Source organism: Gopherus evgoodei, chromosome 1 (assembly GCF_007399415.2).
Source record: "Gopherus evgoodei ecotype Sinaloan lineage chromosome 1, rGopEvg1_v1.p, whole genome shotgun sequence".
Classification (NCBI taxonomy): domain Eukaryota; kingdom Metazoa; phylum Chordata; order Testudines; family Testudinidae; genus Gopherus; species Gopherus evgoodei.
Genome location: NC_044322.1, coordinates 271,890,207 through 271,913,618, shown reverse-complemented (window position 1 = coordinate 271,913,618; position 23,412 = coordinate 271,890,207). Strand labels below are relative to the sequence as shown.

The 23,412-nt window shown below is 48.1% G+C and overlaps 1 protein-coding gene across 4 annotated transcripts in view; it reads right to left on the bottom strand.

Moving 5' to 3' along the window:
* SGSM3 (small G protein signaling modulator 3) overlaps window positions 1-23,412 on the bottom strand; it is a 71,411-nt gene that overhangs the window by 26,523 nt on the left and 21,476 nt on the right. For 2 of the 4 annotated variants that reach the window (XR_003998280.1, XM_030546904.1), the window contains exons 2-5: window positions 13,702-13,791; window positions 4,370-4,455; window positions 2,349-2,415; window positions 120-328 (exon numbers count right to left, since the gene is read on the bottom strand). Coding sequence is in view for 3 of the 4 variants with exons in the window: in XM_030546904.1 (XP_030402764.1) it covers window positions 120-328; window positions 2,349-2,415; window positions 4,370-4,455; window positions 13,702-13,708 (369 nt within the window). In the remaining variant the exon portion in view is untranslated. Of the gene's footprint in view, window positions 1-119; window positions 329-2,348; window positions 2,416-4,369; window positions 4,456-13,701; window positions 13,792-22,576; window positions 22,741-23,412 lie in introns of all 4 variants that reach the window. The other 2 variants (XM_030546889.1, XM_030546895.1) reach the window with 2 other exon arrangements.

Here is a 23,412-nt window from a genome sequence, read left to right as displayed (position 1 = left end):
AAGGGTGAAGAATGGTCAAAACACAACCACAACAAATCGAGAAGTGAAACCAACAGAAACTGGTCTCTCATTTCATACTCCCTGCTTCCCTTCCTCATGACTGCGCCCCAGGGCCTCACCTGAGGCCTCATGCTGTGTGGGATGCCAGCCAGCACCAGTGAGCGCAGCTTGTCCGAACCTGGCAGTGTGACTTCGATTTTGTCCCAGGTGAGGTCCCCCACATCGTGGTTGTGCGTGAATTCCAGGTGGGCCTGCCACTTCAGCCTCTGCTGTGGCTCCTCCGTCAGTGGAATCCCAAGCAGCTTGCTGGAGTTCGGCTCAGCGCCATCTGCATCAGGAGATGGGGACGGCAGAGGCGGGAAAGAAACAGACAAGTAAGAAAGGGACTAGGGCGGGGACCAGTGACAAAGAGAAATGGAGAGATCTGTCTTCTGTATCTGAAAAAGCCAGACAAAAATATCTGAGCCTCTGCACTGGTGGCAGCGCTGGGGAGTCAGCTGCATGCACCCTGCATCACAGCAATGACAGCCTGGGTTCAAACTGTGCTCGCCACCCAGCACCGCTTGTGTGGTCACAAGCAAACAACACTAGAACCCCAAGATATAGGAGGCTGGGACTCGTGTGCCTATTCAAAATGTGAGCCAGCCAAACAGCAGGTCATCGAAGTTAAATGAGAGCCTGGCAGCAGCTCCCCTACTGGATTTTGTAACTATGTATTTAATAAGGCTCTTTAATCTAATAGACAAAGGCACAGCGAGAGCCAATGGCTGGAAGCTGAAGCTAGACAAGTTCAGGCTAGAAATAAGGTGCAAAATTTTAACAACGAGGTAAATTAACCATTGAAGAAACTTAATAAGGGAAGTGGAGGATTCACTGTTCTTGGCATTCTTCACTCAAGACTGGCTTTCTAAAATATATCTTCTGGCTCAGCCACAGGACTGAACTTGATGGAGGAATTGCAGGGGTGAGGGTCAGTGGCCTGTGTTATGCAGGAGGTTAGACTAGATGATCAGAATGGTCCCTCTGGCATTAATATCCATGTATCTATAATATGCTCTGGAGGAACAGGCACTCCCTTTGCTACACCCTATACTCGTGTCACTGTCCCTGGGGTGCCTCCCACAGTGCTCAGTGTGGCACTCAGCGCAAGAGTGTGCACACACACACACGCACATAAAGCAGGGACACGTATACCCCTGGGAGTACGCAGAGGTCTTCCAGGGGGTACATCAACTCATCTAGATATTTGCCTAGTTTTACAACAGGCTACATAAAAGGCACCAGTGAAGTCAGTACAAACAAAAAATTTCATACAACTTGTTTATACTGCTCTATATGCTATACACTGAAATGTAAGTACAAGATTTGTATTCCAGTTGATTTATTTTATAATTACGTGGTAAAAATGAAAGTCAGCAATTGTCAGTACTAGTATGGCTGTGACACTTTCATATTTTTATGTCTGATTTCGTAAGCAAGTAATTTTTAAGTGAGGTGAAACTTGGGGTACACAAGACAAACCTGACTCCTGAAAGGGGCACAGTAGTCTAGAAAGGTTGAGAACCACTGACGTAGAGAACACTGCCTCTTTTCCAGAGGGCTAAACTTGTCCAAATCAATTTTCCCCTTTTCAGGGTACAGCAATGCAATGTGACGACTCCTCAGATCGCAACCAGGAATCTTCACATTGCCAGACACTCCTTTTCTTTTCCTCCTCTTTAGCCACGGCAGTTGGCCCCATAATTAATGCCCAGCTAGCTGCATGGGTTCTCCAGCCATTTTAACCCCTTTCTGTTTGGTCCTCCCTTCCTGCAAGGTGTGCAGCTGAAGTGGGCTGTTGGTTCTGCCCCTACTCAGGCACCGTTGGCCAAGCTGCTGGGGGATTTCCCCTCACTTGGACAGGCAGAATAACCTACTGCAGTTTCCCACTTTGGGATGAGAACCAGAGGTGCCTTGATAGAAGGTTTGAAAGGTCACTGGGTTTCATTGCATCTGCTGTAGGTACACTGCTGAAAAGCTACAGTGCTATTTACCGCAGCACAATTGCTCAGTGAATCATAACAGCTGTACCTCCCCCTCCTGCAGCAACAATGCACCAGTGAAACACGCCTTCTCCACCTCATGATGGCAAAGTTACAATGGGGTCACAGACTGCACTGGGCCAGTGCTCCAGCATTTTAGATCTCACTTTCCAAGAGGGCCAGCACTTTTAAAGCACACCCCTAAAAAAACTGGAGTCAGGATAGTGCTGGGAACTGAAAACATCACAAAGAGCGGAAGGGAGACCCTATCACATGAGGTACCATAGGGACAGAATGGTCCCAGAAAGAGGGTGGGGGCAGCCTTACCTTCCTTATCCACTCGGAAGCCAAATTCATCATACCGGAATTCCGGCTGCTCCACCAACTCTTCTTTCTGGGGGTGTGAGAAGTAGAAAGTAGAGGTAGCATTGATTTCCATCATTTGGCCACTAAGTGGGGCACTTGCTTAGACTGCCAAGCTGTGTCACTCTGCCTAGGCCCCAGTAAGGGAGGAGCACTCCCAGCTCCTGGGATGCACACTCAGACCTTCATCCCCCTCCTGAACACTGCTCTGTTCAACAGGCAAAATACGCCAGTCTAGCCCCACTACACAGTGAGGAAAGGGCTTTGGCTTCTCTTCAATAGATTCTGCCTTGATTCCCCACCCATGTCGCTCTCCCCTGGCTTCTCATTATTGAAAGGAGGCATACCATCTGCTTGGGAGAGGCAGTGGATCTGAATCACTACTCAGACAATCCCCACAGGTATGGGAACTCCTGGGAATGCACCCTAACACAGCCCCCACATGGGTGGTCCTCTAAGACATAGCTAGTCTTTCATTACCCTGTGTGTGCACCACGAGCACTGCTCCTCCAAGACCCTGTCCACATTCCAGCCACCAGTGCAAACAGTTGGGGTAGGCAGGCTAAGCTGGTGGAGCCTGCTCTGGTTTCAGTCAGAGGTTCTTTCAGCTCCATAGCACAAACACCAGCTTTCCTTGCTTATTCTGGAGCAGAAGTTCCCAAACTTTTCTTATTGCGTGTCCGCTTCCAGATCTACCAGCTGCCCATGCGCCTCTACCCTTCTCATCCCTGATACTTTGAGAGTTCTTCTTAACACTACCCATCCTTAGCCATTTGTCCATATTTCACTGTTACATACAGATATAGCTACAGTGCGACATATACAACAAACCCCCCCCACCCCCTAAGTTCTGAGCTCAGTTAGACTGGACACTTGCTGGGCAAGTGAGCCCACGCTGTATGGTTATTGGAGGTGAGGGCTCTGTACATCAGCATCTCTGTATCTGTGTTCTTATGGGTAGATCTTGAAGTAAATTAACTATCGTATTTTATAGAACAAATTCACATAGAGTTTTAAAGCTTCATCTGAGTATCCTATTTTGAAAATGCAATAAATAAAATCCACCATTACACAATTTCTCCCACGTACCCCCAGAGATGTTGCGTGTACCACCAAGGGTATGCGTACCACCGTTTGGAAACCCTTGCTCCAGGGGTCAGCACAGGTGCAGTTATGCTGGTGGCTGAAATCAGGGCTAATCCTATGTGTAGACAAAGCCAAACCCAACCGACTCCTAACAACTGTCCACATGTACACTCATAACACTGCCACTCCTGCATCCTCCCACAGCACAAACTGGCATCAGTCAGTCAGTGCACCCCTAACAAAACTCCCCATGTATGTTCTCCCCAAGGCACACAGGTAGCCCCACATATATACATGCTCTTTCACTGCACGAGTCTCTGAGAAACAGGCTCAGAGGCCCATCCCACTAGGCTCTGGGATTCACTTGCCTTTAACAAACATTACTGGCAGTTTACAAAGCTCTACACTCATCCCTTAAACCAGAGCATGTCGTGGGGGTGGGGGGGGGGGAAGAGAGAGGAGTTAGCTTCTCCTACAATGCATTAGTCCACACAGGGCTGTGGAACCCATGACTGACTGGAGGATAGTTAGAAGACCCTTCTCTGCATTGTAAAATGCCGCCACGTTTGCAATTGTGCGAGAGTACAAAAGAGCAAGGAAAGGATCCACAGAAGTTTCTTCAGGCTCTGGGTGTCCCCTTAGCTCTGTTCAGCGGAGGCTGCACTCATTACCCAAAACTTAGTTTAACCAGCAAGTCCCAGCTGTTTGCAGCTGCAAATGCACAGAATTTAAATGTCAGCTCATTGCTTAGAACATTTTTGGGGGGAAAGAGAAAGTTTGCACCTTCCCTGCACCACTGAGTCTAGTAAACCAGCAGCAGCACTTCACATTTATTACTCTACCAATTAAGAGAAAAAAAGCAGACACAAGCTGTGTTCTGTCCCCTCTCCCCACTGTACCTGGGTATACTTTGCCAGGATCTCCTGTGGCCAGATGCTGGGGGTGAGAGCCGAGAAGGGGCCCCCAGAAGAGGGGGTGTAGTTTCCTAAATACAAAGGGATCAACACACACAATAATTAAGAACAAGGAGCAGCTTAGCAGATATAAACTAACACTTAATACTGACAGCTAACAAATTCAGTGAGATGTCAGGTGGCTACAATGGCATCTAGGTATTTATACAGCTCTCATCATCTTAGTAACTGTGCTACCATGCCCAAGGAAGCAAACAGGATCAGCTTATGTTTCTGCAACATCTTTCATGCCTCGGGAACTCAAAGTAGTAAGTGTCATTCCCACTAGAATGGAACTTGAAGCAAACTTTTTATACCAGCATTTCAGAAACTGTAATGAACAAGTAAAGGCACACAAGGGCAAAATCAGGTTCTCTAGGGATAATGGAGAGTATTCAGGAAGTCAAATGATCACGTCTCATTGTGATTTTAGGGCTCATCTGAAACATAACAAAACAGCATCCCGATGTGCCACATCGGAGCATTCATTCAATCTTCATGGAGCAACGACTATCACCTGCTGAGTCACCAGTCCCAATTCCCACTGCAACTGGGGTTTCCCGGAGCTTTGCCATCCAGACCCAGTTTAACTTGTGAGCTGATGGCATCTACACAGCCCCCAAATCTGTCTCCTCCAAGAGGCGGCAGCTCCAGTAGAACTGAGGGGTTGGGATAAATCTACCCTCCTGTCAGAGTTTGTAGTGAAATTTCAAACAGCGGTGGCTGAAACTGTGGTTACGGTAAAAACAAAAAGCCTGAACTCAGATTTAGTCCCATTCCACAGCTCCTCATTTAAAAGAAAAAGGAGCCAAGTTTACTAATCAGACTCAACCCCCTGCTCTGTTCAGTCGGGACCATCACAGCTCTGGGAAAGTGGTTTGCACTGCTGCAGTCGTCCAGTAGCACCTCCACCATGGATGGATGGCACCAAAGGAACTGTTGTGAAGAGAGTAAAAGTGAGATGGGGAAGGGCTGTGAATGTGGGGTGAGAGAATCTAAGACTGTCCCTGCTGGATACAGGCCTGGTCTACCCTAAAAGTTAGGTCAACATAGCTATGGTGCTCAGAATGCACACCCCTGAGTGCTGTCTCTGTGCTGACACAGCTAGGTCCATGGAAGAATTCTTCTGTTGATCTAGCTACTTCTGCTCGGAGAGGTGGATTTTCACGGATGGCACTAAGCTGGGGGGAGAGGTAGATACGCTGGAGGGTAGGGATAGGGTCCAGAGTGACCAAATTGGAGGACTGCACCAAAAGAAATCGGATGAGGTTCAACAAGGACAAGTGCAGAGTCCAGCACTGAGGATGGAAGACTCCCATGCACTGCTACAGGCTGGGGATCAACCGGCTAAGCGGCAGTTCTGCAGAAAAGGACAAGAAGATTACAGTGGACAAGAAGCTACATATGAGTCAACAGTGTGCCCTTGTTGCCAAGAAGGTTAATGGCATATTGGGCTACATTAGTAGATTGAGGGAAATGATAATTTCCCCTCTATTCAGCACTGGTGAGGTCACACCAGGAGTATTGTGTCCACTTTTGGGGACCCCCCTACAGAAAGGAGACTCAAAGAGCTTGGCTTGTTTAGCCTAACCAAAAAAAGGCTGAGAGGAAATATGATTACTCTTTATAAATATATCACAGGGATAAATATCAGGAAGGGAGAAGAATTTTTTAAGCTCAGTACCAATGTGGACACAAGAACAAATGGATATAAACTGGACATTAGTAAGTTTACGCTTGAAATTAGACGAATGTTTCTAACCATCGGAGAGAGGAGTGAAGTTCTGGAACAGCCTTCCAAGGTGCGTAGTGGGGGCAAAAGCCATATCTGGCTTCAAGATTAAGCTTGATAAGTTTATGAAGGGGATTTTGGCAATTAATTGATCTTTGATTATTAGCAGGTAAATATGCCCAATGGTCTGTGATGGGATGTTAGATGGGGTGGGATCTGAGTTACTACAAAGAATTCTTTCCTAGGTGTTGGCTGGTGAGTCTTGCCCACATGCTCAGGGTTTAGCTGATCACCACATTTGGGGTCGGGAAGGAATTTTCCTCCAGGGAAGATTGGCAGAGGCCCTGGAGGTTTTTCACCTTCTTCTGCAGCGTGGGGCAAGGGTCACTTGCTGGAGGAGTCTCTGCACCTTGAGGTCTTTAAACCATGATTTGAGGACTTCAATAACTCAGACATAGGTTAGGGGTTTGTAACAGGAGAAGATGGGTGAGATTCTGTGGCCTGCATTGTGCAGGAGGTCAGACTAGATGATCATAATGGTCACTTCTGATCATAAAGTCTACGAGTCTATGAGAAACGATGAGGACAAATTGGAGAGAGTCCAGCAGAGGGCAACAAAAATGATTAGGGGGCTAGGGCACATGACTTATGAGGAGAGGCTGAGGGAACTGGGCTTATTTAGTCTGCAGAAGAGAAGAGGGGGGGATTTGATAGCAGCCTTCAACCACTTGAAGGGGGGGGTTCCAAAGAAGATGGAGATCAGCTGTTCTCAGGGGTGGCAGATGACAGAACAAGGAGCAGTGGTCTCAAGTCGCAGTGGGGAAGGTCTAGGTTGGATATTAGGAAAAACTATTTCACTAGGAGAGTGGTGAAGCACAGGAATGGGTTACCTAGGGAGGTGGTGGAATGTCCATCCTTAGAGGTTTTTAAGGCTCAGCTTGACAAAGCCCTGGCTGAGATGATTTAGTTGTGTTGGTCCTGCCTTGAGCAGGGGGTTAGACTAGATGACCTCCTAAGGTCTCTTCCAACCCTAATCTTCTATGATTACTTACTGCAACAAAAAAAACCCTTCAGTCGGTGTGGAAAGAGTTTACACTATAGCAGTGTGGGTGTGCCATTGTTATGACTGTAGTGTAGACATGGTCATAGTTTATTAAGGCTTGGACTGAAAGGCTCGGACGACCAAGGCTTCACCACCTCTCAGCCTCCTTCCCACCCCAGGCTGATCAGCTGGTAGCTGGAGCAAAGCAGGAAAGAACTTCCAGTACACATATCCGAACAAAGCTTTTTCCTCTTTTTGGCTTCATACAACATCAAATCCACCATGAGGGAAAGATCCTGGATGGAAGCATAGCTGAGCAAAGTGGTGATGATGATTCATGAAGCAGAACAGATCTCAGCCTCTCTCCCTCTATGTCCCATGGCTGGGGCAGCTTCTGTAGGGCTCCGTGTCGCGTGGTGGGGAGAACTGGATTAATACCAACTGAACATGGGCAGGATCATTTGGGCAGAAGGAAGCGACATTTTTACAGTTGGTCTCCCAACCAAAGCAGCACATTAAAATAAACTAATGTCTCTGGTTACTGACCTCTAACTGGAGGTTCTTCGAGATGAGCGGTCCCTATTTGTATTCCACTGTGGGTTTACACATGCACATCATGCGCTCGGAGCCAGAGAACTTGAAAGCAGTGTCCATTGGTCCATGCATGCACCATGGCTCACCTTGTGCCTCCGACCAAGGGACTAAAGCGTGGGGCAGCATCTGTCCAGTTTCTTCTCTAGCGCAAATCAGAGAAGATCCGAAGCAGAGGAGAAGGATGACAGGCTGTGGAATACAGATAGGGACCACACACCTCAAAGAACCTCCAGTTACTGGTAAGTAACCTCCCCTTCTTCTTTGAGTGATGGTCCCTATTGTTTTCCATTGTGGGTGACTGGTGTAAGGAGGTAGACAGTAGGGCTGAGCAAAGGATCACTGTCCCAAAGGAAGCATCAGCAAAGGAGTCCTGTACCCAGGGTGTAACGTCTCACAAATGTGTGAACAGAGCCCCAAGTCGCCTCTTACAGATGCCAAGGAGGGATACCTCCTGAAGTGATGCCATAGCCGTTGCTTGTGCTCTTGTGGAATGAGTTCTTACCCTGACAGGAGAGGAAAGTTAGATAGACAATAGAGTAGAATGCAGCCAGAGATCCATTCAGAAATTCTCTCGGTGGTGACGCAGTCTCCCCTCATGCTTTCTGCTATAGCAACCAACAGCCTCAGGGACTTCCTGATTGCTTTTGTTCTTTTCAGGTTAACTTCAAAGCCTTGACGAGTGTTGAGGGAGTGGAGTCTCCGTTCTTCTCAGGAAGCATGCAGTTTTGGAAAGAACACAGTTAAATGAATCCACTGGTTTAGATGAAATTTTGAAATTACTTTTGGAGGAGAAATTCGGGTATAAATGCAAAGAAACCTTATCTTTATGGAATACAGTGTAAGGAGTATCCATCATCATTGCTCCAAGCTAGCCAACGCTTCTGACTGAGGTGATGGTGACAAGGAATGCAACCTTCATGGAAAGGAGAGACATGCAGCAAGAAGGTAAAGGTTCAAAGGGCGGCCCTGTAAGAGCTGAGAGAATAAGTTTCAGGTCCCAGTGAAGAGTAGGCTTCTGAATAGGTAGGAATGTTTTGATTAGGCCTTTCCAGAATCTGGTGGTCAGTAGGTATGCGAAGACCAAGTAGCCCTGAGAAGATGGATGAAATTCACTGGTCCCTGCCAAATGGACCCACAAGGAGCTAATGGACAGGCCTGATATCTTTAGAGAAAGGATATAGACTAAGATGAGAGGAATATCTACAGTTTCTGCAGATTTCTGCACTTCTGGTGGGCCCAAGAAGAAAAATGCCTCCATGCAGCTAAGTAACATCTTCTAGTAGAGTCCTTCCTACTGTTAGAAGCATATCTTGTACAGCTGTGGAACATGAACGTTCCAAGGACGATGCACATCCAAATATCAAGTGCTCAGGTGAAGTGGACACTGGTCAGGGTGCTTGATCTTACTGGGTCAGGGGCTATGGAAACACTGGGAGGATGACTGGTACTTGGTATGACTTGCATAGGAGGTTGGGAAACTAAAACCGTCTGGGCCAGTAGGGAGTGACCAGGATAATCTGTGCCCTGTCTTGCTGGACTTTGCGTAGGACTCATGGCAGGAGCAGTAGCAGAGGGAAGGCATAGTTCAATTGGTCCGATCAAGAAAGAAGTAGAGCATCACATTGGGAGTGGTGACCTAGGCCTCTTCTGGAGCAATATGTGATGCATTTCCTGTTTGTTTGAGAGGCAAATGGATCCCTGGTTAGGGTTACCTATAGAGCGAATATATTATGTGGTACCAAGTCATGGAGCTCCCACTTGTGGTCGACTGCAAAATGTCTGCTAAGGGAGTCTAAGCACATCTGGTTTCTCTAGAAGGTGGGCTGCTGATAGGATGATTTGATTGCTGACACGTCAGTTCCATAGCTGACCACTTCTGCACACAGGGGGATGGATCTCGCTCCTCCCTGCTTCATGATGTAGAAGAGTCATAATGTTGTCTGACATAATGAGGACAGGAAGAGTGTGGATGAATGGAAGAAAGGACTGCTTGCAATTCCAGGATATTGATGTGCATTCTGAACTTGCGAAATGTCCAGGTACCTTGTGTTGGGCGTACTCATGTAGACTCCCCAACCTAATAAGGATGCATCTGTAATAATGGTCCTGTCCAGGGAGGCAGGCAGAAAGGGGACATGCATGCATACCTGATGAGGATTTGTCCACCACAGAAGGGAAGATAGCACCTTGGCGGGAAGGGTTACCATTAAGTTCATGGGAAGGCGGTTTGGCAAATATACCGACTACAGCCATGTTTGAAGGCAATGAAAGTGGAATCCTGCAAACGGGGTGACATAAGTGCATGAGGCCATATGACCTAAGAGGCAGACATGTCTTGACTGGTACCTGGGCTATAATATTGTTCATGGTCTAGAACCTGCCCTTGGGCAAGTACACTCTGCAGTGATAGAATTCAAGGTGGCCCCAGGGAAGTACAGAAATTGTATAGGGGTAAGAACACATTTTTTGGCATTTATGCTGACCCCCAGCGAGGAGAAGGGGTGCAGCATCATAGAAGTTGATGAACAAACGCCTCCTGGCCTGATTTAGCAACAAGGAGCCACCCATTGAGATGGGGGAAGACAATGAGACTGAGACATCTGACATGAGCTGCCACTGCTGCAAATACTTTGGTAAAGACTCTGGGGGCAGTCGCTATGCAGAAAGGGAGCACTCTATTGAAAATGGTCAGAGCCCCTATGAATCTGAAGCATCTGTGAGCAGGGTGACTGTCTACATGAAAGTAGCTGTCCTCCATGCTGAGAGCCATAAACAATGTCCTTTTCTAAAGATGGGATTATAGATGCCAACATGACCATGCAAAACCTGAATTTGTGAATTAAGTGGTTGAGACAGTGGATATTGAGGAGTGGTCTCCAGTTGCCCTTCTTTTTAGGTACCAGGAAGTCGAGTAAAACCTGCTCACTTGGTTTTGAGGAGGGACATGTTCTATCACTCCTTGCTCCAATAGGGAGTCTACATCCTGTTTGAGAGTACTCTCATGAGTGTGGCCCCTGAAGGAGGGTGGGGATGGGGGTGCTTTGGAGAGGCAGCGATGTAAACTCTATTGTATAGCCTAAGTGAGTGATGTTCAGCACCCACTTGTCAGTTATTGCACTCCAGGTGTTGAAAGAGTGCTAGATAACCCCCAAATAGTGGGGAGGACGTGGCTGGAAGCTCAAGAGCTGCGAACCACTAAGCCCAACACCTTCCATCAAAAATAATGTTTAGCTGTAGGCTAAGATAAGGTGCAGAGGGTGGGGGAAAGCAGGTCTTTTGAATTCTCTGTCTCTTGTGTGGTGGTTCATAGGGCCCTCTGGTGGAAAAATTGTTGAGCTGCAGGCCTAGGTCTAGATGACTGGCAGTGAAACTTCCTGTTAGGGGTAAGCATGTATATCCCCATGGAGTGAAGAGTAATGCTAAAGTTCTTCAAGGTATGGAGGGACTTGTCTGTCTTGCATCAGACGAGCTGCGATTCATCAAAGGTCCTTGACATTATTCTGGACCACCCTAAGGAATCCTGATGCACAGATCCATGACTCTCTACACATAACAATGGCAGTAGCCCATAGCTCTAGCAGAGATGTCAGCTGTATCAACTGCGGATTAGAGAGTGGTCTTGGCTATCAATTTGCCTTCGTCTATCAGAGCCTGCAACGAGCTCTGTCCTGTTGTGGAAGACTGTGAGTAAACTCTGCAAATCTGGAGTAGTTCAGGAAGTCGTACTTCACCATTAGTGCCTGGTAATTGGCTAGCCTGAACTGGAGACTAAATGATGAAAAGAAAATAACTTTCTCCTCAACAGGTCCAGACTAGCTGCATTGCGATTTAGCCCTTTCAGAAGCGGCCTGACAACCAGTGAGTTGGCAGTGGGATGAGAAAACAAAAATTCTGTCCCTTTGGCTGGCACGTAAAAAACACTTCTCTGACCTGTTTGGGATGGGAGCACACGTGACAGGTATGTGCCAAACCATCTTAGCTGGCTCCAGCATGGCTTCATTAATAGGTCGTGCTGTTCTGTTGGATCTGGATGACTGGAGGACGTCTAGGAGTTTGTGGTGGGAGTCCTGGACTTCAAGAGAAATCTGTAGTTCTGTAGCAACTCTGTAAAGAAGGTCCTGGAACTGTTTGAAGTCACTATGGGGAGAAGGAGACAGTATTCACGACTTCGTCCGGAGATGAATATGACAGTCTTACTGGTTCCAGCTGAACGACCAGGTCTGGCATGTATTGATCCTCCTCCTCTGTAGGATCCAGGGGCAGATCTGAGTGTCCCCTTTGAGGGGAGGCAAGGGGTGACTCCCTTAGCAGATTGGACCAACTCTGCAGGGGTTACTGGTCCAAAGACCCCTAATATGGCCCATAGAAGGTGTTGATGGGGGTCATGGATGCCCTCATGGCATAGAGTATTAGCAGCTCTGAGTGAGATAAGGTGGAGATTGGTCCCAAACTGGTGCAAGTCTTTTGGGCAGCAGAGGATATGTAGGATGGAGGAACAAAGGTTCATCAGGTTGTTTGGAGTCTCCTGATGAATAGGAGTCCAATTCTGTTTCCAGTGGGGTACTGTCAGTGCTGCTGGAGGGGAGTTGTAAACCAAGTATGGAGTGGGCAACAAACTCCATCCACTGGTCAACTCTCCTTGTGGTATCTCTCTGGAGATAGAGGGACCCATTGGAGTAAGAGATTCTGGATTTGGGAGAACAAAAACATTCTGTGGAGCAGCAAGGGACTCCATTCTTCCTAGTGTAAAAGGGGTTCTATCTGTCCAAGCTGCTGGAGCCAGAGGAGATTGTTTTTACCGTTGAGGAAGATGGTGCCATGGACAGGCAAAGCTGGTGATGATCAGTCTTCGTCAGTGCCAGCAGAACCTAGGGCTTGGAAGATGCCCAGGATGATGGTACTGACTGATCGCGGTCCACTACTGATGTAGCCCACTGTTTGTGGGCTTTCTTGTTGTGCATCTGGATCTTAGGACAAGCTAAGTTCCCTTAGGCTAAGCTGATGGGCTTACACCGAGCCAAATTCGATATCTTTGAAGTGGATTTAGAATACTTACTCTCATGCTTATGAGAGTGTTTCTTTGATTCCTGACAAGCTTCTACCAGATTTGGACTTTGTAGCAGGAGGCATACTCCTTGCTGAATAAGGCTGATGTATGGGAAGGTTCCTTACCCTCATTTTGATTGAGGACGCATGGTCTTCTCCATGAGGTGTTTCCAAAGACAAAGTTCCCACCTTTCTCAGATATGACTGAGGAATGACCAGCAGACACTCCAACTCAGTGCAACGTGAGCTTCCCCAAGGCAGTACAGGCAGTGCTGGTGGGCACTGCTGACTGAGAAGGATCACAGGCGGGAAGCGCAGAGTTTGAAGCCCAGAGTCTTGGGCACACTTTACCACCCATATGGGCTACAGGGAGATGGACATTTCCCCCTCAAAAAGAGTCTAACACCAACATCTATAAAAACACTAAATTATAAAACTGTATAAGCTGCTAAAAACTATTAACAATGCTAGATCTTAATCTTATTTTGTAGGCTGATGCCAAAGCTATGAACACAGGGAGGTTCTGATCCAGACCATGTGGCGGCGAGAAGGAACAGGAGGCGTGGTTGGTCTGCCACACTCTTTATCCCATTGGTTGGAGGCATGAGGTTAGCCAGGGTGCACGCACGCACCAACGGACACTACTTTCAGATTCTCTGACTCCAGGCGCATGCATAAACCCACAGTGGAATACAATAGGGACCATCAGTCAAAGGAGAAATGGTTCCTTGAGAGAGTAACTTACCAGCAGCAGTTCATGTGAAAAGAATAAACAGGCTCTTTCAATAGAGCTTTATTGTTGCTGGCCCTGCCCTCAGACATAGTCAGGAAAATATGTCCCAAGGCCTGGCATCCTCTGCTTACCTGACATGGTGCTGGAGGAGTGTGCGTGATGGAGGGCGGCGTGTATCTCTAGGCGTGCTGCCCTCCAAAAAGTCTTAGGTCACTGCTCTGCTACAAGAACAAAAAATAAGGTAGATAAAACAGAAGTGATCATGAGAGTATTCATTCAACATCTGGGGTCAACTGTGTCCCAGCTGCTCCTAATGAACAACCCCCCACCAATTTTCCACAGGAACATGTAATCCCCTCAACCCAAGACCTATCCACATGGCCTGGGGGAAATTCCTTTCTGATCTGAGTGACAAAGGGACAAAACCAAGGGTAAAATGGATCTCTTTACACCATCCTTGTGATACTAAAATCATGTCAGATTTAAAGGGAAAAGAACATCAAAAATCAAGTTGCCTCTCACCACAGAAGCTGTGTGTTTAATTTTACAACACACTCACGATCCTGCATTTAATGGGGAGCAATAGGAAAACATGACCTGGAAGGAATTCAGAGCATGACTCAAGACTGGAGGGAACACCACTAACAGTATACCAGGAATTACAGGGAAAGCTTTAGAATATCTGCACAATACAGAGGCTGTAGAGGAATTGTTCTGAGTGGTACAAGGAGATATAACTAGGAGTAATAAGAGAGAGAGAGAGAGAAACATTTCATAAGAGTGACGTCTATTAAGCTGTGGAATAGTCTCCCAAGGGATGAAGTGGGAGTCTCACCACTCAGCATAGTCTGAGGCCTGGTCTACATCACAAAGTTAGGTTGATGTGAGCTGCCTTCTGTTGACCTAATCATGCATGTTTCTACACTTAAAATCTGTCTCCCACCTATCTAAATGCTCTGTTATGCCAACACAGTAACACCAGCTCTCAGAGTTGAGGTCAATGCAGCACTAATGTAGACACCACATTACCTATGTTGACCCTAAGAGTTTGGCTACACTTTCAGGTGTGCAGCGCTGGGAGTTACAGCTGTCTTCATACAGCTGTGTAGGGAAAGCGCTGGAGTGTGGCCACACTGACAGCTACCAGCACTGCAGTGTGGCCACATTTGCAGCGGTTTTGGGAGTGGTGCATTATGGGCAGCTATCCCACGGAGCACCTCGTCCCATTTTGGCGCCGTGGACTGTGGGAAGGGTGCGGAGGGTGCGGGTCATTCTGCTTCTTGTCCCAATGCCCCGTGATGCATCACTTCACATCCCAGCAATCCCTGTTTTTCCATCCACGTTTGGCGTCATCTTGACTCTCTCAACGGTTTCTGTGCAGCGCGATTTCTGTGGGAGATGGAGCCTGAACTGCAGAGGAGTACGCTGACAAGTCTCGCCAGCACATCACGCTTGGCAGTTGAGCTATTCCTTAAGATACAAAGTGATGAGGAGTCTGACGATGATAGTGAGTCGCCTGACGCGTACAACACAATCGCTTCTGGCATTCACGGAAATGCTCAGCACCGTGGAACGCCGCTTCTGGGCTTGGGAAACAAGCACTGAGTGGTGGGATCATATCATCATGGAAGTCTGGGATGACGAGCTGTGGCTGCAGAACTTTTGGATGAGAAAAGCCACTTTCATGGAACTGTGTGCTGAGCTCGCTCTCACCCTGCAGTGCAAGGACACAAGATTGAGTGCTGCCCTGCCAGTGGAGAAGCGGGTGGCTATTGCAATCTAGAAGCTGGCAACTCCAGACAGCTACCGATCGGTCACGAACCAGTTTGGAGTGGAAAAGTCAACCGCTGGAATCGTGTTGATGCAAGTTTGCACGGCCATTAATCACATCTTGCTAAGAAGAACTGTGACTCTGGGGAACATGCAGGACATTCTGGATGGCTTTGCAAAAATGGGTTTCCCTAACTGTAGAGGGGCGATAGATGGGACACATATTCCTATTCTGGAACCACTGCACCTAGCATCTGAGTACATTCATCGGAAGGGGTATTTCTCTATGGTTCTCCAGATGCTTGTGGATCATCATGGGCATTTCATTGACATTAAGACAGGTTGGCCTGGAAAGGTGCATGATGCACGCATCTTTCGGAACACTGGCCTGTTCAGGAAGCTGCAGGGACTTTTTTCCCAGACCGGAAGATCACAGTAGGGGACGTTGAAATGCCCATTATGATCCTTAGAAACCCCGCTTACCCGTTAATGCCTTGGCTCATGAAACCGTATACAGGGAAGCCTGACAGGAGCAAGGACTGGTTCAACTACAGGCTGAGCTGGTGCCAAATGACTATGGAGTGTGCTTTTGGCCGTTTAAAGGGGCGCTGGAGATCTCTGTATGGGAAGCTAGACTTGGAGGAAAGCAGCATCCCTGCAGTTATATCCGCATGCTGTACCCTCCATAATATTTGTGAAGGGAAGGGTGAAACATTCAGTCAGGAATGGACCTCCGAGGTTCAACGCCTGGAGGCTGAATTTGCACAGCCAGAGAGCAGGGCTACTAGAGAGGCCCAGCACAGGGCTTCAAGGATTAGGGATGCCTTGAGGGAGGAATTTGAGGCTGAAAACCAACAGTAATGTTTGGTGCCTTACACGGGAGTGAAGTGCAGTGGTTACAATGTTAGTAGGTATCTGTTTTTCCTAAGCTGATTTGCAGTGCTTGTTTCTTTCCTGGGCTAAGGTATCTTTGACTTTCTGCAATAATAAAGACTGTTTTCAAAGCCAAGAATTCATTTATTGAAAAGAAAATAACTTTCTTGACAGAGACACAACATTTTGGGAACCTAAAAGGGCAGGGGGGTGAGGTGGGGAACTGTACAGTCACAGGTTTGAATATGTCTTGTCTGGAGTGCTGTGCAATGACTGCTGCACTTCAGGATGGCTATACTGCATGGTGATGGGGGTTGAGTGCAGAGGGTAAGGGTCATAGTTCTCAGGGCTGGTTGGTGAACGTACATGTGTTGGAGGCAGCTGGTGGTGGTAAGAACCTGGATGCTGGGGAAGGGGGTTTTGAGCTGACATTGGGGCACAACGGAAAGAGCTTTTGGGGGGGACCGGTGCAGTAGTGCTCTGCCTGCATGGCTACGAGCACCTGGATAGAGTCCGCTTGGCGTGCCAGGATGCTTATCAGCTGCTTTGCGCTTTTCTTCCTGGCCGCTCCGTTTTTCTGGTGGATCTTGCTTTCCCTTTCCCTCCAGTCCTGCACTTTTTGATTCTCTGTGGCAGAGTGATCCATAACTGCATGCAGCAGGTCTTCTTTGCTTTTTCGCGGCTTCTTCCGGATGTTTTGGAGTCTTTGGACTGTTGATAACATGGGCAGCTGAGAACTGAAGGTTGCATGTGGAAAGGCAAAAAAGGCAACACTTAGCAGAGGCAGCATTGTTTATATCTCAGACAGACAGTTATTCCTACACAGTGAAGGAGTAACATTCTTTACAACAGCATAATTTTCCCATACCAAAGACAGCGCACATAACCCCAGGAGCCCCGAAATGGTGAGTAAGGGGGACTGATTGCTTCAGGACCGTACTGTCCTTGGGGTTTCTGTGCATTGGGGAAAGCAAACAGCTTCAGGGGGCACCTACACTGAACACTCTCCCAATATTCTCCACAGGAGTTTATCCTGGAAGATATCTCGCTTCTGCGGGTCACCTGGGAAGAGCAGGAGGGTCTTCTACAGCAATGCAGATTCCGCCCTGGCCCCTATGCAGCTTGCCTGTGTGCAGCAATGGTCCCCCCACCTCTCACTATTCCACATCTAGGCATGCATGCATGCAGAACCCTCCCTCCTCTCCAGAAAAATTTCCATCCTGAAAATAAAAGCCGCTTACCGGGAACCCACTCCTCTGTTTGTCCTCCACCAAGTACCGGCTGCTGCGACTGGCTACCTTCCTCCTGGCTTGAGAAGAGCTTCTGGCTGCATGCTTCCTGGGACTCCAGGGTGTCTCCCCCCACCCCAGTATCCTCACTCTCGGTTTCCTCCTCCCCCCCCCCCCCGCTCTGAAGTGTCCATCGTGGTCCTCGGATTGGTGGTGAGGTCACCACCAAGTATCACGTCTAGCTCCTTGTAAAAACAGCAGGCCGTGGGAGCAGCGCTGAAGCGGCCGTTTCCCTCGTGGGCTTTGCAATAGGCACTCCGCAGCTCCTTCACTTTAACCCTGCACTGCAGCACATCCCAGTCATGGCCCCTTTTCAGCATGGCCCTCGATATCTGCCCAAAGGTATCGTAATTCCTACGGCTGGAGCGCAGCTGGGACTGCATAGCTTCCTCCCCCACAAACACTGATGAGGTCCAGCAACTCGCCATTGCTCCATGCTGGGGCTGGTTTGGCGCGTGGAGCCATGGTCACCTGGAAAGATTCACTGATTGCACTCCACACCTGGCTGAGCAAACAGGAAGGAGATTTTAAAAATTCCTGGGGCATTTAAAGGGCGGGTCACCTGAGGCCAGGGCAGTAGAGTTCGAACTGATGAGCAGAGTGGCTGAACAGGCATTCTGGGATACCTCCAAATATCTCTGGAGGCCAACAACAGCGCTTTTGGTGGCCACACTGGCGGAGCAGCGCTGCATCATCAGCGCTGCAGTCGTTATTCCCCAGGCCGAGGTGGAGTACAGCCAGTGCTGTAGCCAGGGAGATACAGCACTGTATGTGCCTTGCAAGTGTGGACTGTGAGCGAGTTCCAGCGCTGTAAAGCCACCACCAGCACTGCAACTCTCCAGTGTAGCCAAGCCCTAACAGTCCTCTTGCAGCTGTCCACAATGCCCAATGCTGACCGCTCTGGTCACAATTGTTAACTCCACTGCCCAGAGGTTACATTGACTGGAAGGTCCCTCACCCCCACTTAAAACCCAGAGAATTTTGGAAAAGCCTTTTCCTGATTGCCTAGCTTGATGAGCACACTCAGCAGCTCTCCACTGTTGAGTGCAACTGCCTATGTCAACTACACGCTCCAGATGTGCTCCTGCCTGAGTAGACAGGGAATACTGGATTTCCTGAGCCAGTGGGGAGAAGAGGCTGTGCAGGCACAGCTCCGATCCAGATGAAGAAACATTCACATCTACAAGCAGTTTGCTCAGGAGATGCAGAAGGGGTACGACAGGGACCAGCAGACATATCAGAAAGCCAGGGACGCCAACAGTCAATCTGGTGCTAAGCCCCAGACCCGCTGCTTTTACAAAGAGCTGCATGCCATACTTAGCAGAGACCCACCACACCACAGTGGATGCCTCTGAAGTGCCTGAGTAACAAGCCCCTAATGTGAACAGCAAGGAGGAGGAGATGGGCAAGTAAGAGGAGGAAGAGTATGAGGGACAGACGACCAAGAGTCCAGGATCTGTTTTTGACTCCATCGCAGTACAGTTAGTCCCTCCACTCGAGCACAGGCGAGCTCGATGCAGGGGAGGGAGCCTTGAGTAAGTGTGTAAATAAATGTCCCATTGCAGTGATGGCAACCTCAACTTAGCAGGACATGGCCATTGACTTTTCATTAATGTACTCACACTACACAAAGTAGCAACAAAGAGCAGTAGTGTTGCTATCTGCTTTTCATTCCCCTCTAGAGTTAGGAGGTGGTGGACCATGCGGAGCAGTTTGTTTATGTACATTGGGATGTCCCTCGAATCCTCTGAGAGATTGCAGTGAAGCTTCCATGCACATACATTGCAAATCCTCTCCTGAAGGTTTCTAGGGATGGCAACTTTATTTCTTCTCCATGTTAGGACACTTTTCCACACCTGTCCATGATAACCTCAGCAGGCACCACTGCAGTGCACTAGTTAACAGCATACAGGCCAGGGCAACTTCAGGATGCCAGCAGCAGCTGTGCTCTCTCTGCTTTTGTTACCTTCATGAGTGAGACATCAATTAATACCACCACCACAATGCCAGCACCCTATACTCACTTTCATGCAAGCAAGCAATTCCCTCATTGTTTCCCTCACCCCAGCAGGTCAGACTCATTACAGATTGAGCTGAGAGGGGCACCAGGCACAAGCACTCCAAAGCAGAAGTGTCAATAAGTATGTCTTATTTAACATTTTAGGGGAGAAAGGAAAGGGGGAAGTTCTGAATCTTAAGTTTCACTTTCCGTACCTACAATACCGAGAATGGTACCAGCGTGTTTTATCTGTCGGTGCAGCCATTGCGCCCTTGAGGGGTACCCCCTCCACAGCAGCGGAAGGACTGACCCAAATAAGGAAGAGAGAAAAGACATGATGTGGGAAGACATGTTCTGCGAGATCCTGAAAGCCAGTGCTGCATCAGACCTTGAACAGACAGCCTGCAGGGTGAATATGGCAGATGCATGGAGAAGGAAAGAGTAAACAGGAGAAAGGTGCAGGAATTTCCGGCTGCCACTCTCAGTGAGTGGAGCAACCAGCCTGGTGGGGCTGGAGGCTGCATGCTCTTTGATCCTCATTCTCCTGGGGACAGGAGAGGGCCTAGGAGACCCAGCCAGCTCTGGCAAAGGATGATGAAGGGCAGGGCCACAGCTCACCATATCCCCCAGCAGGAAAGTAAATAAGTTGGCTGGGGGGGGAATAAAGGCTCTGTGGGTGCTGATGTCTGGGCTGGGGGGTGCCCCGCACCTGGGCTCTGTGGGGCAGGAGGTGCTAATGTCTGGGCCAGGGAGTGCCCCACAGCTGGGCTCTGTGAGGATGGGAGTGCAGGTGTCAGGGTTTTGGCAGCCCCACTCAGCCCCCTTAAGCACCCTCCAACTGGAACTGGGTTGTTATAAGGTTTCTTTAACTCTACTCCTGGGGGAATCTTTTTTGCTGTTGTCTGTATTGTTGACATACTTGCTGACAGGTGTTTTGAAATAAATTACCAAAATAATTGAAACTGGAATGATTATATTGTGTTATTTTGACAAATAAAATATGCGGAATTTTAAAATATGGTGCACAGAATTTTTAGGCGCAGGACTCCCCCAGCAGTAATCAAACAATCCTGAAAAGGCCCCCAAACTGCAATGTCACATTGAACAAAATACATCACAGCACATTATTGTGGCTCACTGTTTAAGTGCTCTTTCAAAGCCTCCCCATCCCACACAGCTCCTCCTTGAGTTTTTCGGCTAGCCCTTGTGTGTGACTGTTCAAACTTGGCAGACAGCCACTCCACCCCGTGGCTACTTTTCCCACTTGGCTTCATAAAGACACAAAAGGTAGCTATAATCATTAGGATACTTTTTGCACTAAAAGCCAATCTGATAAGTAAACAGTGCCAGCGCCCTTTCAATCTACCAAAAGCACATTCAACTATCATTCTCCACCTGCTGAGCCAGTAGCTGAATGTTTCCTTGGTGTTGTCGAGGTGGCCAGTGTACGGCTTCTGACTTCTGAATAATGTGTAGGCTGGAACCCACAGGATCACTATTGGCATTTCAATGTCACCAATGGTAATCTGTCAGTCGGAAAAGAAGGGTCCTGCTTGTAGCTTTCAGAACAGTCTTGTGTTCTTAAAGATGCAAGCATCATGCACCTATCCAGAGCTGCCAACACTGATGTCAGTGAAGCATCCTCAGTAATCCACCAGCGCTTGCATAACCATGGAAACACAGCCCTTTCTATCAATGTACTCTGCAGCAAGGTGCTCTGGGATCAAAATAGGGATGTCCATGCCATCTATTGCTCCACCGCAGTTCAGGAACCCCATAGCTGCAAAGCCATCCACTATGTCCTGCACATTACCAAGAGTTACAGCCCTGTGTAGCAGGAGACGATTAATAGCCCTACACACTTGCATGACAAAAGCCCCCACAGTGGATTTTCCCACACCAAAATTACTTCCCACTGACTCGTAGTAATCTAGCATTGCAAGTTTCTATAGCATGACCGCCACTTGCCTCTTCACTGTCAGTACAGCTCTCAGTTTGGTATTCCTGTGTTGGATGGCTGGAGTGGCTCGGCATATAGATCCAGAAAAGTGGTCTTGTGCATCCAAAAGTTCTGCAGGCACTGCTCATCAGCCCAAACCTGCATTACAAAGCAATCCCTTTGACTGGTGAGTCTTGCCCACATGCTCAGGGTTTAACTGATCACCATATTTGGGCTCGGGAAGGAATTTTCCTCCAGGGAAGATTGGCAGAGGCCCTGAAGGTTTTTCGCCTTCCTCTGCAGGATAGGGCATGGGTCACTTGCTGGAGGATTCTCTGCACCTTGAGGTCTTTAAACCACGATTTGAGGACTTCAGTAACTCAGACATAGGTTAGGGGTTTGTTATAAGAGTGGGTAGGTGAGATTCTGTGGCCTGCGTTGTGCAAGAGGTCAGACTAGATGACCATAATGGTCCCTTCTGACCTTGAGTCTATGAATCCCACCAGGCATGGCGTGTTTCTTAGGTTCAGAAGCAGCTGCTCCATGAATGCCACCAAACTGGTTCTCACTATGTCCCACAGCAAACTGACCATGAGGAAATCATAATGTTTCCCACAGTTTTCTTGCTCTGCAAATACCAGAGGATTGCGTGTCTTGTGCTTGCAATGCTCATGACAATAGCGCAGAACTGTGCAGGCTCCATGCTTCTGTCAGAGATGGTGGACAGTGACAAGTTCTGCGCAGGTTCATGGGAAATTTAAAATAGCTGCAAACACTACAGGATAGAGCTCTTATGGAATGGAGATCACCACATTATGGGAAATTGACCCTTTGCTCCCAGTCACCCCTGCGCAACTTATTTCCGCCCCACCATGTGTTGCCAAAACTACCCAAAAGACAGCGTGCTGAATGGTGGCAGGATGCATACTGGGATCCCTATCTCTGGTGCACTGCACTGTGCTTGGACACAACCTCTCCTGGTGCATACAATCAGCACTGATGCATGCAGCCAAGCATTCATGTGCACAAGTGATATACTGACTGCAGCGGCTGTAAGCCAATATAACTTGGGTCAGCAAAACTTTATAGCGTAGCCATGGCCTAAGCTGAACTGGGCCCTGCACAGGAGAACACACCATAGTGAACAATCCTGATTGGCTGGAAGATGGTCTCTTCTATCAGCTCAGACAGTGAAACCAGACTATTTGGCTTCATTTCTCAGCTCTCTAGCACGTGCAGGTTTGTAGAGGGTTTACGAGGACTGCAGGAAAGATTTCAATCCAGAAACAGACTTGTTACACTGAATTTAAAAAAAAAAAAAAAAGTCATGCCATTAGTTGTCAGGTTCTATAAAACTTCTTTGTATAAAAGCCACTAAAATCTAGATTTGGGAACTTTACATTGTTTAAAAGCATCCCAGGTTATACCAGACTCCCAAACACAGACTTGGTCCATTAAGACTCATGTCTTCAGCACCTGCTGAACTCCAACGGCAAGTCACTGGAACGATAGTGGTGCAGGATCCCTAGCCGGGCAGCATGTAGGTCATTGATACAGAGTGGAAAACAGCTGTTTGAGAACATATATGACAATGTTCCTTCCCTCCTTATCTGAACATCTGTCTAAATAGGATCAGATGGCATAACCAGTGAGTAGCTCAGAATCAAATGTAGCTGCAAAACTTCACCTACTGAACCCTACCTATACCTATTTCCACCACCTGTAGTGAGAAAAACCTATAAACTTCTCCCTCAGGAGCAGAACTTGTTTTGAACCTATGCACAGCACTTGTCCATGCTGTCCTCAACTGCTTCCCACATGTAGTTGTTAATCCCCCTGAATTCTGCCTTGCATCCCTCTTCCCCTTTCAGTGCTGGGTCTTTCCTTAGCAGCTAAAAGGAAAACTATGAAGTAACTATGCAATGTGAATAAGCCACCACCAAAAACTGAGCTTGGAACCTCCAAACTCATT